The 12,346-nt window shown below is 32.4% G+C and overlaps 1 protein-coding gene across 2 annotated transcripts; it reads left to right on the top strand.

Moving 5' to 3' along the window:
* The first annotated feature begins 7,047 nt into the window (after window positions 1–7,047).
* LOC120084472 (phosphoglycerate mutase-like protein 1) lies at window positions 7,048–11,597 on the top strand. 2 transcript variants are annotated; one of them, XM_039040260.2, is made up of 10 exons: window positions 7,048–7,565; window positions 7,934–7,995; window positions 8,097–8,204; window positions 8,488–8,567; window positions 9,236–9,398; window positions 10,086–10,160; window positions 10,254–10,342; window positions 10,856–10,975; window positions 11,080–11,124; window positions 11,207–11,597. In XM_039040260.2, exons 1-10 carry the CDS (start codon window positions 7,394–7,396, stop codon window positions 11,331–11,333), a joined length of 1,041 nt encoding a protein of 346 aa, XP_038896188.2. In that variant the 5' UTR covers window positions 7,048–7,393; the 3' UTR covers window positions 11,334–11,597. The 2 variants fall into 2 exon arrangements, with proteins under 2 accessions (XP_038896188.2, XP_090174379.1); XM_090318253.1 differs by lacking the exon at window positions 11,080–11,124 and having other exon boundaries at window positions 11,162–11,597.
* Window positions 11,598–12,346: the final 749 nt, after the last annotated feature.

Genomic DNA, 12,346 nt, shown 5'->3' with positions numbered 1-12,346 from the left:
TTTGATGGTTGTTAGTGAATTACACAAATGAACTCGTATACCATAATGCTTTAGTTGATGGAAATCATGAACTTTTCATTGAAGAGAGAGAGAGAAAAGGGGGTAAATTGCCTGTTTGATTTCCTTAAAAAAAATTGCCTTTTTTGAATCTATAGGTTTAAATTTTGTGTCAATTTAGTTTAAAAGTTTCAAAATGGGACTACTGAATCTCCTAACATTTAGAAATGTTCAATTTAGTAATACCTTACCCAACAACTTTTAAAAATAATGATAAAATAATAATTAAAATAAATGAAAATAATAATTATTTTAAATTAAGAAGTCCAAAAAAAAAGGAGTTTTACATTCTCCAAATCCATTTTGACTTGATGAATCTAAAAATATTGGATAGAATTCATAGTACCTAACAAACCTTTGGAAACCCCAGGGCATGTTTCCTACTAAATTTGAAAACAAGGTGAAAATAAGGGTGTTGGCAATTTGCCACTCAAATCTCATTTACGGTTGTTGTCGTTGTGAGTTCTTGATTTTTTGTCCGTCCAAATCACGAGGTACTATTTTTTTCCCTTTTGGAATGCACATAGCCCTATGCCTCTTCCCATACCTTATGGGCTTGGATCTACCCATGAACTTTTTGCCTTGTATTTGACAATTATCAACAAAGAAATTCAATGAAAACAAAGTCATATTTCATGTTTTCAAATATATGTTTCATAATATATTTAAAAATTAGATTCTAATTTGAACAATTGTTTTAAATGTGTTTGATATTATATTTATAAACCATAAAAATTAGTTTTAATTATCTATTAAATATTGTGTTGAGTATGAAATATTTTTAATTAATTTGTGAACATCTTTATGATATTTTATATATTGTCATTATTTTGTAATATTATAAAATTTCTAATACATTACATATTACATATTCTAATTTTTAAAAAATGAATTGAGTTTATAATCTGACAAACTGTATTTCTATGTATTTTTATCTTTATTTTTGCCTTTTAAAATTCAAAATTCAAAATTTATATACATTGAAAACATAAAAATGTTATTTTTAAAATTTATATTATTTGGATCATATAATTTAAAAATAGTTTTCAGAACATAATCAATGAATTTAAAAACATAAACTACAAGGGCAATGATGATTAATACAAAAGCTTTTAATGGTAGAAAGAGATTCCTCCTCATCTAAACTTGTCAAAAGGCCCCGCATAAAGGAAAAAGGTATGGGGACAACCTATGAAGCACAGACACAGATAGGATTACACGATACTAATATGATCGGATATAGCGATTTGTCAATTTTTAAAAAACTAAGATACGAATACGTCTAAGGATACGTCATTTTTTTTATATATATATTTTTAATATATATATTTCTGAAAAACGAGGATATTGATACATTGAAGATACATTTACTTTTTCTTAAAAAAATCTAAGATATAGATAAATTTAGCATACAGGTTAATAACAATAGCACAAAATATAATACAAATACTGAAATACAATACAAAAAAAGCAATATCTAAGATGTTGAAATACAATAGTTAATAAATTGCAATAAAAAAGTGACTCATATTACAAAGAAGAAGAAGAAGATTAGAGGGAAGTAAGTAAACGAAGAACTTCTTCATAATTGTTGAAGATATCAAAATGGTATATATTTTGGTGGACTTTGTGGGACTCAAATGTGAAGATGGAGATTAGATGATTATTAGGGTTTGGTCTATTATTTATTTTTTTTCTTTTTAGTTTTGAACTCGAGTAGTGAGCTTTTTAAATAAGTTGTCTAATTTTAGATTGGGAAAAATTAGATGAGTTACTTGTTTTTTTTTCTTTAAAAAAATACGCATAGAAATAGATACGTCAAATCATCAAATCGCGTGTCAAATAATATCTGGAAAGTATCTAGATGTCTCATCATGGAAGTATTTGTTGATATATGCTTTTTTATATTATATTCAGGTGGATTTTTCGATGTGGTTTTTGTTTTATATATATATACTATGATTTATATATTTGTTTCCAATCTTAATAGTATATTTTATATATTGTTTATAATATTTGCAAATATCGAAGACAAATGTTCTAACGTATATCTAAAAATAACTATGAATCCAAACTATGGTGTATATATATATAAATCATTTTACTAGTATATTTAAAAATATATTGGAATATTTAAAAATGTTTTACCATTTTACTAGTATATTTCATATATTGGTTTGATTATTTGCAAACATCTAAAATAATGTTCCAAGATATAGATACATACATATTAGAGCAACGGAATATTGATCCTAATTAGAAGTGCATATATATCATAATACTTGGGATATATACATCAAATACATAATGAAATATATTGACATACGTATCAAAATATGTTTGAGTTATAAGGTATATTTAAAAATAACCACAAATATTTTAGTAGATATCACAAATATTTGAGTAGATATCAAATATATTTACCAGAATGTTTCCAAATAAACAATGGAATATATTACATGCACAAGTGAACAAACATTGAAATATTTCACATAATATAAAAAATCAATATTAAAAACGAAATTGTGATGTATGTTAAGAATTAAATCAATCTCAAATTTACATGTTGTGGTATATTTCAAATATTTTTTATAATATTTTCAATTATTAAAAAAATACTTCGAGGTATATTTTAAGTAACCATGAATTCGAAAAAAAATAATATGTGGATTTTTTTAAAAAATAATGTTTTTTAATAAATAATGACAAAAATAGGGTTGGGGAGAAGTATTTTCAAAAATAGGTGTTTTGGTAAAGTATTGACAGATTTAGGGTAGTGGAATCGTGTACCCGGTACACGATTTCCATGTGGCATACTCGTGTACCGGGTACATGAGTACCATTTAATCCAGTTAGCCGACCACATCAGCTGACTAGTTGACCGGTGGGTACACGAGTTCGCTTATAATTTTTTTTCTTTTTTTTTTTAAAGTTAATCATTAAAAGTTAATTGTTAAAACTTAATTCATTCATTGTTGCTTATAATTTTTTTTAATTGTTAAACTTAATTATATATTTAATCTACAATGAAAACATCTTGCACTCATATTAAAAAAAATACCATGATATTAAATAATATTTACAATTAATTCTTTTAAGATTTGCAATTTGAAAATGATACAATGTGGGATTTAAAAACGACCCTCTGGCCCTTACTCCTCATGGGGTTGCCTTCATGTCCCTCTAAATTAGGTTCACTCCGTTGTCGCTGTCGTCTACGATGAATATGCCTTCGATCGGTGTCAGCAACATTGAGTCGTCTTGTTTGTTGAATAATACTTTCTACGTTCATCAATGTTTGCTGACACATTGAACCCAATTTTGATAGGTTGTTCTACACTGAATATTGTTGAACATCGCCGATAAAATTATTCTGTAGAATAAAAAAATATTAAACAATATTATATGGAAAATGTCTGATTTTAAATATCTTACCATGCAGTAATAGTAAGCGTCGTCTGGTGAGATAAATTGCCTCGTGATGAAATTGTACCAAGGAAAGTAGTCATCTGATACAGCTAACCCATCTGTTAATTTTCCCTGTGCACAACAATCACGTCGTCCATGCCAGTAGGATAAATACTCTGCATGGATTTGACGCCAATCTTGGTCGTGCTTACCTCTTAAATCGATCTGGTGTAGTTCTGGGAGTGTATAGGACAATGAAGGGATCGTTTGTCGTATACCGAACTGTCTCAGCACACAATCATGATGATGTCACTCTACTATATGGAAGCATATAAGAGGGCTAACAGTCAACCAAATGTCTTCACCATCACGACAATAATTAGGTAAGGATGACCAAATCTATGAGTATGGCGTCCAAATAATCTGACAAAAAAAAAATAAGTATACATATTAAATTTTTTAAATATTCATTTATATACATATTTACTACCTGATTGGGCTTCAGCATGTCAAATTTTTTTTGTACACGAGCAACATATTTACTGTTCAGAGGCAGATGATACACCATTCCATCTAAAATTATAAAAAATACAATTAATTTATATTCTTACATAAAATGGTAACGAAATAAATATATAAATAAAATAATACCTGGCACTAAGTGGACGATGATCTGGGGCCTATAGTTGGACTTGTGGTACTACAATTGAAAATCAATTATAAGCCCATACTTTAATAGTATCAGTGGCCCCGCTATTTCCAACGTTTGTGCATTGGAAGCCCGACAAAGTTCTCTGTACAACCATGCAAGACATGCACCACCCCACAAGTACATACCAGCGTACTTGAAATCATACAATAATGGGAGGAACATGAGATGCACCAGAGTATTTGACTTGTCGGCAAATAAAAATCCTCCAATAATACTATAGTGATCCACTGGTAGAATGCCTAAAAGCTCTTCTAGTGAGCCTGTTAGTGGTTACCCGTCCACTCTTAACCCAAATTGTACAGCAACATCCTGCAGCATAATAGTGCATTCCCCATAAGGCAGATGAAATGTGTGGGTCTCTGGTCTCCAGCGCTCAATTAGAGCAGTAATCAGGTGCCAATCAAGCTGGATGAAACCAATTTGTACAACCCCAAGAAAACTCGCCTCTTGAACGTAATGCGATGATCAAATGAGATAGTACTTTGTGCAGTTGCCTCCCTCCTCCAACAACTCAACACTATCGTGGAAGAACTAAGCGTGTTTTGTTGATATAATTGGACAGGATTAGAAGGACCAGGTCCATTACCTAAAAAGTTTAAATTATATTATATAATAGAATCGATACATAAATTATACATACATAAACTATACATAAATTATACATACATAAACTATACATACACTATATATAAACTATACAAAAATGTAGGAATATACCGAGCAAAATTCAACCGAGCAAAATTCAACCCATGCAAAAACATACATATAAATACAGATCAGCCCAACTAGAGAAAGAAATATACCAAGCAAAATTCGGCAGCAAAAAATGTAGGAAAATCGAGCAACACGACCTCTACAATGGAGGATTCGATGAGGATCAAATGAAGGACTAAAAGTCAAGCAAAATCAAAATTTTGGAAGATTTCGGTGAAATAGAGGCTTTGGTGAGGAAAATCAACGAGATTTTGGTAGGTAGAAGGGAGGAATCAATGGTTTCAGTGAGGGAAAACGGCAGTGAGAAGAAGAAGGGTTGGGCTGAGGTTTTAATGCGAGGGAATCGTGTACCCGCACGATTCCCTCAGTCAAACCTGCATGATTGCCACGCCAGACTGGGCGGGGAATCGTGTACCTGGTACACGATTTAGACCTTATCGTATATCTGATACATGATTTAGGTGTAATCGTGTATCCGATAATACTTTTCCTCCAACCCTATTTTTGTCATTATTTATTAAAAAAAACATTATTTAAAAAAAAAATCCAATATGTGAAACCAACAAAAATAGAAAATAAAGTATCATTAAATGCATTTTCTCTCTGCAATTAAATTAAAGAAATAAAAAAATCTCAAATTTTCTCTCTCCATTTCAAAATGTTAAAAAATCATATTAAATGCATTTTCTCTCTCTATAATAAATGTAGTTTTTCTCTCTATCATTACGAAAGTTTTGTAAATAGAGAAATATATATAAAAATCGAAAATAAAATAATAAAAGGGAAAATTTGTCCAAGAATAATACTAAAAGTCTTTTTTGAAAAAATTCTAAGTTAAAGACATTTTTGAAAAATATGATCTAAAGATGATTATTTATGTAAAAAACTCTTTAATATTTGTTAATGTTAAGGACTGATTCAAGGATTTTGTCCAAGATGAAATGGGCTTTGGATTGTTATTTAGCTTAGGTTTAAACTTGAGATAAGCACTTCACTACCGATTCGCCTTTGAATCCATGTTGTTGTTAAGTATGTGATTGTATTGAAAGCATGCTCCTGTATGTTGGATTGAACTGTTATGACCTGTTATGTTGGACTGTTGAGGGGGTTACAGAGGCCTATGTTTGTGCCACAAGAATTATGATTCTGTGTGAATGTTGTGGTGTCTGAATGATGGATGTATTTAGAGATTGTTTTGAACCCTTTCAGACATGATTAAAGACTATGATTGTATGCTTAAGACTATGTTAGACTAATAGTGTCTGTTAGTATTTTTTTTTTTTGGGCCATGCACATCGTATGTTGTGAACCTTGGGGTTCACATCTTATGCCTATGATGTGTCGCTTCAGGGTCCTTACTTATGAAAGCGTGCCTTCGGGTTCGTCCCTTATGTCTGTACCTACAGTGCGTAATGTGCACTTGAGTCCCAATAGGAAGACTAACAGTTCACCTAGGTATATTTATATACTCATTCTTTTCTCTTCATGTCTTTCAGGTAAAGATAAAGATAGATGGGTGAATGACGAGAGGGATTTGTGACCCGGTCATTGGGACATGACAATGCTTCCGGACTTACGTTTTTATTTTATTTTGGCATGATTTAGGTTAGAGATCTAGCATTTAAAACTTTTGGTTATTTTGTTTATTCATTAGTTAATTTATTGGTTTATTCAACTTATTCTAAATTAGAGTTGGAGGGGCACCAAATAGTGTTTTATGATAGTATTACTTTGGAAATAAAAATCTTGTCCCCTTTATTAATTTTTTTTTTTAGAAGTATACATTGTCAAGTTTATGCGTAGTAGCATCTTGAAAGTATGGTGGGAAGTCGGGTCATTATAAATTAATTAATTATAGATACTATTTGGGATCTTTTTGTAATCTAGTAATAAGTCATTAATTAAATCTAAATCAGTTTTAATATTTTTTTATAATCTAAAATATCTGGCTATTTTTTAAAATGAAACTTTAAATGTTATTTTTCTTGTTAGCCTGACTGACTACCAACCAAATGTGGTGACCCGACATTTCGGATTCTAAAACACACAGAAGGCCAATCAACCCACATGTTCATTGGGCCGATCGGGCTCATTTAGAGCAAAGCCCAAAGACCCCAACAGGTGTCAACAAAACAGCGGTTCAAGTCTTTCACTCTGGAATATTCGCATATGAAGGCGCCTGTCAGAGAAGACGACGAAAACGTGAGCCACTAGTCCACAACCAACAACTGCTCCGGCAAGTTTGATTAAGGCGATTGGCTCGTAGCGCGCAGCACAACATCAACCAATGGTTCAATATCCGCCCCTTCACATGGACCGATCGCAGCGGCCGCCGCCAATGCCATGCCGTCCGTTCGCCAATTTCCAAAGCTCTCGGAAATTTATGCAAATTCCAATGCCAATTTTAGATCCTCTCTCTCTTTGGTTCCATAGGGGAGGGCTCAATACACGCGCTCCTTTCCGCGCGCGGTCTTTAACGACTCTGTTTCGGTTGCCTTTGTAATGACAATGAATATTACTATATATCCTCATTGTTTATTCTGTTTCTCGCTTATAAGAAACGGGTCAAAGCAATTTGCTACCGCTAGACGACTCTCTTCGCTTCATCCTCCCATTAGAGCCTCTTCGCGAACTTCTTCTTCCTCTGTTCTTTGCTCTTTTTCTCGCTCTTCAGGTAGATTAATCCACATTCTCTGTTCGACGTTTCTTCATTGATTATTTCTGTTTATTGATCAGATGAACTATTTTTGATCTGTTGAATTTTCATTTTTTGAGACTGTGAAATGTCTGGAAATTGATCGTGGCGATTGGTTGGGGACTTTGTGTGTTAAGAATATAGTTATCATTCTGGTCGATTATGGTTTTCCGTTTAAAGGAACGAGGCCTTGAATGAACAGTATTTTGCTTTGCTTAATTGGTTGTCTTATTAACTTCTGCAAGTGCTTTTCGTTTTCGACGCCTTTGTTTCTTCTTTCTTTTTTTTTTTTTTTTCACAAGCTGTCTTGTTTTCACTTGTTTAGTTGCAATTTTTCTGATCTACAGATATGTACGGTTCAGGGGATCTAAGTTTGTATCCATCGCACCGTACTAAAACTGTTCATCTGGTATGTGATCATCATCATCATCATTATTATTATATTTATGGGTTTGAATCTAGTATTTTTAGTTGCCTAGCATCTGAACCTTGTTAAAATTAAATTTACAGGTGAGGCATGCCCAGGGATTTCATAATGTGGCCGGAGAGAAGGACGTGAACGAATATCTATCTTTTGATTACTTTGATGCTCAACTTACCTCTTTAGGATGGAAACAGGCAGGCCCTTATTTATCTATACTGCTTTTGCAGAATCTTTAGTACTATTTTATCCTGGAATGTGAACCTGCGGTTTCAGATTGAATCTTTACATAGGAAATAACAGTTATGAATTGTGAGCTGATGAAATGTTACTCTGTCAACATGATTGATTCAGCATTCTAAAAAGTTACATATGGCTAGTTTCATTGCTTATCATCTTGAGCAAGCATGAAATTGGAATTTGTTTTCCGAAGTCCAATGAACTGAGAGATTTTTTTTTTCCTTTCTGGAATTGAAACAGGTTGGCAATTTGCGGAAACATGTACAATCATGTGGACTTTCTAAGAGAATTGAGTTAGTCATCACATCTCCATTGTTCAGGTATCACTTCTTATAAACGGATGTTGTTTTTTAAGAAACATGTACAGATATAAGTGATCGGGTGTGCAAACCCTTCCTACATGTAAAATTTTGAACCAACGATTGGGGCATCTGGAGTTTGAGTTTCTGGATGGGAACTGACTCACAGTAAATGGTGTGGAACTGAATCATATCCAAAATGTATGAGCCAAAGCATAACAAGCCTTTGCCAATCTTAAATGATGCAAATTGGGATTGATACAGTGACTTCTTATTATTTGCCTGATCACTCTGAGTTTGTCGTATGTTAATATGTCCAAAAATTATTTTCCCTTTAGTTCTTGCTTTGGACCTCATCTAATTTACTATTTGGCAAGCTCATTTCTTTTTAATGAGCTTGCCTAGTGTTCTGTGTGTTTCTTTTAATATTTAGGACTGAATTTTTAATGTTTGTGTGTCGTTTGACAGGTTATGTTCAAATATTCTTCCCCTCTTCAATTCCAAGTTGTCAACTTGCATGAAAATCTTATAATATAGCTATTTATCCTTCTGGATGATTGTGCTAGTGTCTTTACTTTGTGGAGGGCATTTTCAACTTATAAAATGTTTTTTTTCTTTTCTTTCACCCAAATGCTTAAATATCATGTTTTGTCCCCTACTAATCAAACATCTGCTATGGTTGCACATAGGACTATGGAAACTGCAGTTGGCACATTCGGTGGTGAAAGTTACTCGGATGGTATAAACGTTCCTCCATTAATGGTAGCAAATGCAGGAGATTGCAACCGCCCTGCAATATCAAGTTTGAATTGCCCGCCATTTTTGGCAATAGAGCTTTGTCGGGAACATTTGGTACATTCTATAAAATTAATTCCAACTTCTCAAAAGTTTTCTTCATCTTCATTTTGTAATTGCTAGTTTGCGACTTCTTTGCTGTAATGAAACATGGATTTGCATTTTTAAATGTTCACGAGTTCTATGATGTTTCCTCTCTAATGCAAATGGCAATTGTTTAGAGGGGATGTAACCTTAGGCATTCATATTGAGTGAAACTTCTTGGATTTTATGCATGTATTTAACTCTATAAATTCTTACATGGTCAATAATTAGAGAGAAGGACGTAAGCAAATCTAATTTTTGCCTTGAATCTGATTCATAAATTTTCTTACATTGCTATATTAATTAGAGAAGGATGTTAGTTGACAACGAAATTGAAAGGTAACCAATGGTGAGATAATAATTATTTTATCTGCATGGGTAACATATTTTAGATTATTTCGTTTTACTGGCTATCATTGAATTGGATATTCTTGCATTTTTCTTGACATGTTAATTTTTTCAGCTTTGATAATACTCAAAAATATCTTTTAGTTGATCTTTAGGTCTCATTTTATTCTATTAGATTGTTTGACCTCATTTGTTGGGCTGATTTTTATGGATGCCCTTTGTACCCTTTTGGTTTATCAAGGAAAGACGGATGGCTTTCCATTAAACTTTTTCTTTTATATATATAACAAACCATTATATTCATTGTAACAGGGTGTTCATCCATGTGACAAGAGGCGAAGTATTAGCGAGTATCGGTCTCTTTTCCCAGCTATTGACTTTTCATTGGCAAGTTACATTGTTTCTTTTCGATATTGCTGGATTATGTTTCTTTTCTTGAACTTAACTTTATTAAAAAAGAAACATTGCTACTTTTTCTAGATTGAACATGATGAAGATATCCTGTGGAAGCCAGACATCAGAGAGACCAACGATGAAGTTGCAGAGAGGGGACTGAAGTTTCTTAAATGGTAAATTTCTACCTCGTTTATCTTCTGTACGGTAGCTCTTTTTGAAAATTCACCTCTTGGAGACGAGGATATTTTGAAATTAAGATTACCAATTACAGAAAAAATAAAGATTGTACTTTTGTCAAGTAATGTTGAAAATGAGACATTTTCAGATATTGGTGATAAATGATATTTCCCTTTTCCAGTCAGTTTTGTGAAACAATGGATATTTGTAGTAAACATGATGACTGAATTGCAAATGCGACTTTTTCCATCATCTCTCTGTTTTCCTTTTCTACTTTATTGTTATGAACTATGAATATTTCTTCAGGTACCTTATGTGGGGCTTGTTACAGCTTCATATAGGTTTTTGCTGTTTGAATTTAGTGTTATTGTATATCATATTACATGCATTATAATATTATATTTGTGAGAAAAGTGATTGTTTTGTTTCTGTACTTTGTGTCGTTTGTGTAATTCGGCATTAATATAACTCATGCATTTCTTTATCTTTTGGTTGTCTACTCCGACCAGGCTCTGGACCCGGAAGGAGAAGGAGATTGCAGTTGTCAGTCACAGTGGATTCTTATTTCATGCATTGAGTGCATTTGGAAATGACTGTTGTCCATCTATAAAGGATGAAATCTGCAAACAGTAAGCATTACTCTTATTCAAAAAATGGAAACTTTTTTTATTTTAACGCTTGAAATTTGTTCTTTTTGTCGTTCTCATCGAAGGGGATTTACTTTTTTATGCAGTTTCTCCAATTGTGAGCTACGTTCCTTTGTTCTTGTTGATAGGAGGTAAGCACATTCCTCAATAAGTCTTTCCTTCTTTCAGGTATTCATGTGCCTAGACTCCATCTATTTGGTTCAACATTTGCAGCATGATCGGGTTGGAATCCTCGACAACCAATTTCCCAGGCGGATTACCAAAAGGAATTGATCTTCCCAGTGATGTTGCAGCTGAAAAGCATCCGGAGAAGGGAGTTCCAAATGAAGATGTGGCTTGATCTTGAGAAACAAAGACTTCTTTTTTCTTCTTCTCCCTGGGAGCTTTGTTTCTGTAACAAAGTTTCCCATAATTCAATTTTCATGAATTTTTTACTCACTTCATTTGAGAGAACAGTTATCCATGGGATTGTTATTGTCGTAGCCTCTTTCTGCAACTGGATTTAGAGGTACATGTTTTTTTCTGTATCTCATCCATCAGTTGAATTGTACCTAACTTTTACACCAATTTGATATAATGATATGAAAAACGTTTGTCTGCTTCAGTACTATCTCTGGCCATACCTTATGTTTTTAGCACAACAAATAAGAGGGTCCGGAAAATTCGGCTGTTGGAGTTTAGAGAGATAGTACTGTGAATTGCCTCTAAATTTAGTCTGATATATTCATAAATCAAAAGGTTTAACATTGATATTGAGTATTAATTGATATTTTCAATATCTTTTGTAAAATATCTTTAAAAAAATTAAATAATATAATGTATTAATCTCAACATGAATATGAAACTAAGAAACGAAGACTTAGTTTGGAAGAAAAAATAACTTAAATATTTCTTAAATAATTTTTTTTTCTAAATTTCTTTATTACATAGATATTTGTTGATTTTGATGATTTTATTGGTATATCTCTAATATTAAAATCTTAGAGTAGCCAAAGTATGCGAACCTTTAGTTTGCATTGTTAATGGTGTTGGTGTAATTATACACCTAATCTAGCTGTTAGACGGATAAGTGTCAGGCTGATCAGCTAAGCGTTTTCCTTTTGAGTACTCGGCTTTTAAGCTCAGCTTGGTTGGTAGCCATGGGGTTGAGTCATTTCTTTTTCTATTCAAGAATAGGGTTGTGTGAGCTCTAGGCTACTATAAAGCATACACAGATACGTAGATATAGATACGATAAGATATAGTGATACATCGATTTTTAAAAAACTATACTTTTTTTTTCCTTAAGAAAAATCTAGGTTATAGATAAATTTAACATACAAGTTAATGACAATAGTACAAAATACAATACAA

The sequence above is a fragment of the Benincasa hispida genome, chromosome 9 (assembly GCF_027475165.1).
Source record: "Benincasa hispida cultivar pf3 chromosome 9, pf3_genome.v1.1, whole genome shotgun sequence".
Classification (NCBI taxonomy): domain Eukaryota; kingdom Viridiplantae; phylum Streptophyta; class Magnoliopsida; order Cucurbitales; family Cucurbitaceae; genus Benincasa; species Benincasa hispida.
Note: the sequence above shows the minus strand (reverse complement) of the source record. Positions and strands in the feature narration are given on the sequence as shown.

What these genes read in the sequence shown, in the direction of transcription:
- LOC120084472 (XM_039040260.2), top strand. Translation starts at nt 7,394, where the DNA reads ATGACAATGAATATTACTATATATCCTCATTGTTTATTCTGTTTCTCG. An exon ending in AGCTTTGTCGGGAACATTTG is followed by an intron (nt 9,399 to 10,085) that starts GTACATTCTATA and finishes TCATTGTAACAG; the next exon opens with GGTGTTCATCCATGTGACAA. An exon ending in AAGGATGAAATCTGCAAACA is followed by an intron (nt 10,976 to 11,079) that starts GTAAGCATTACT and finishes TTTTTTATGCAG; the next exon opens with TTTCTCCAATTGTGAGCTAC.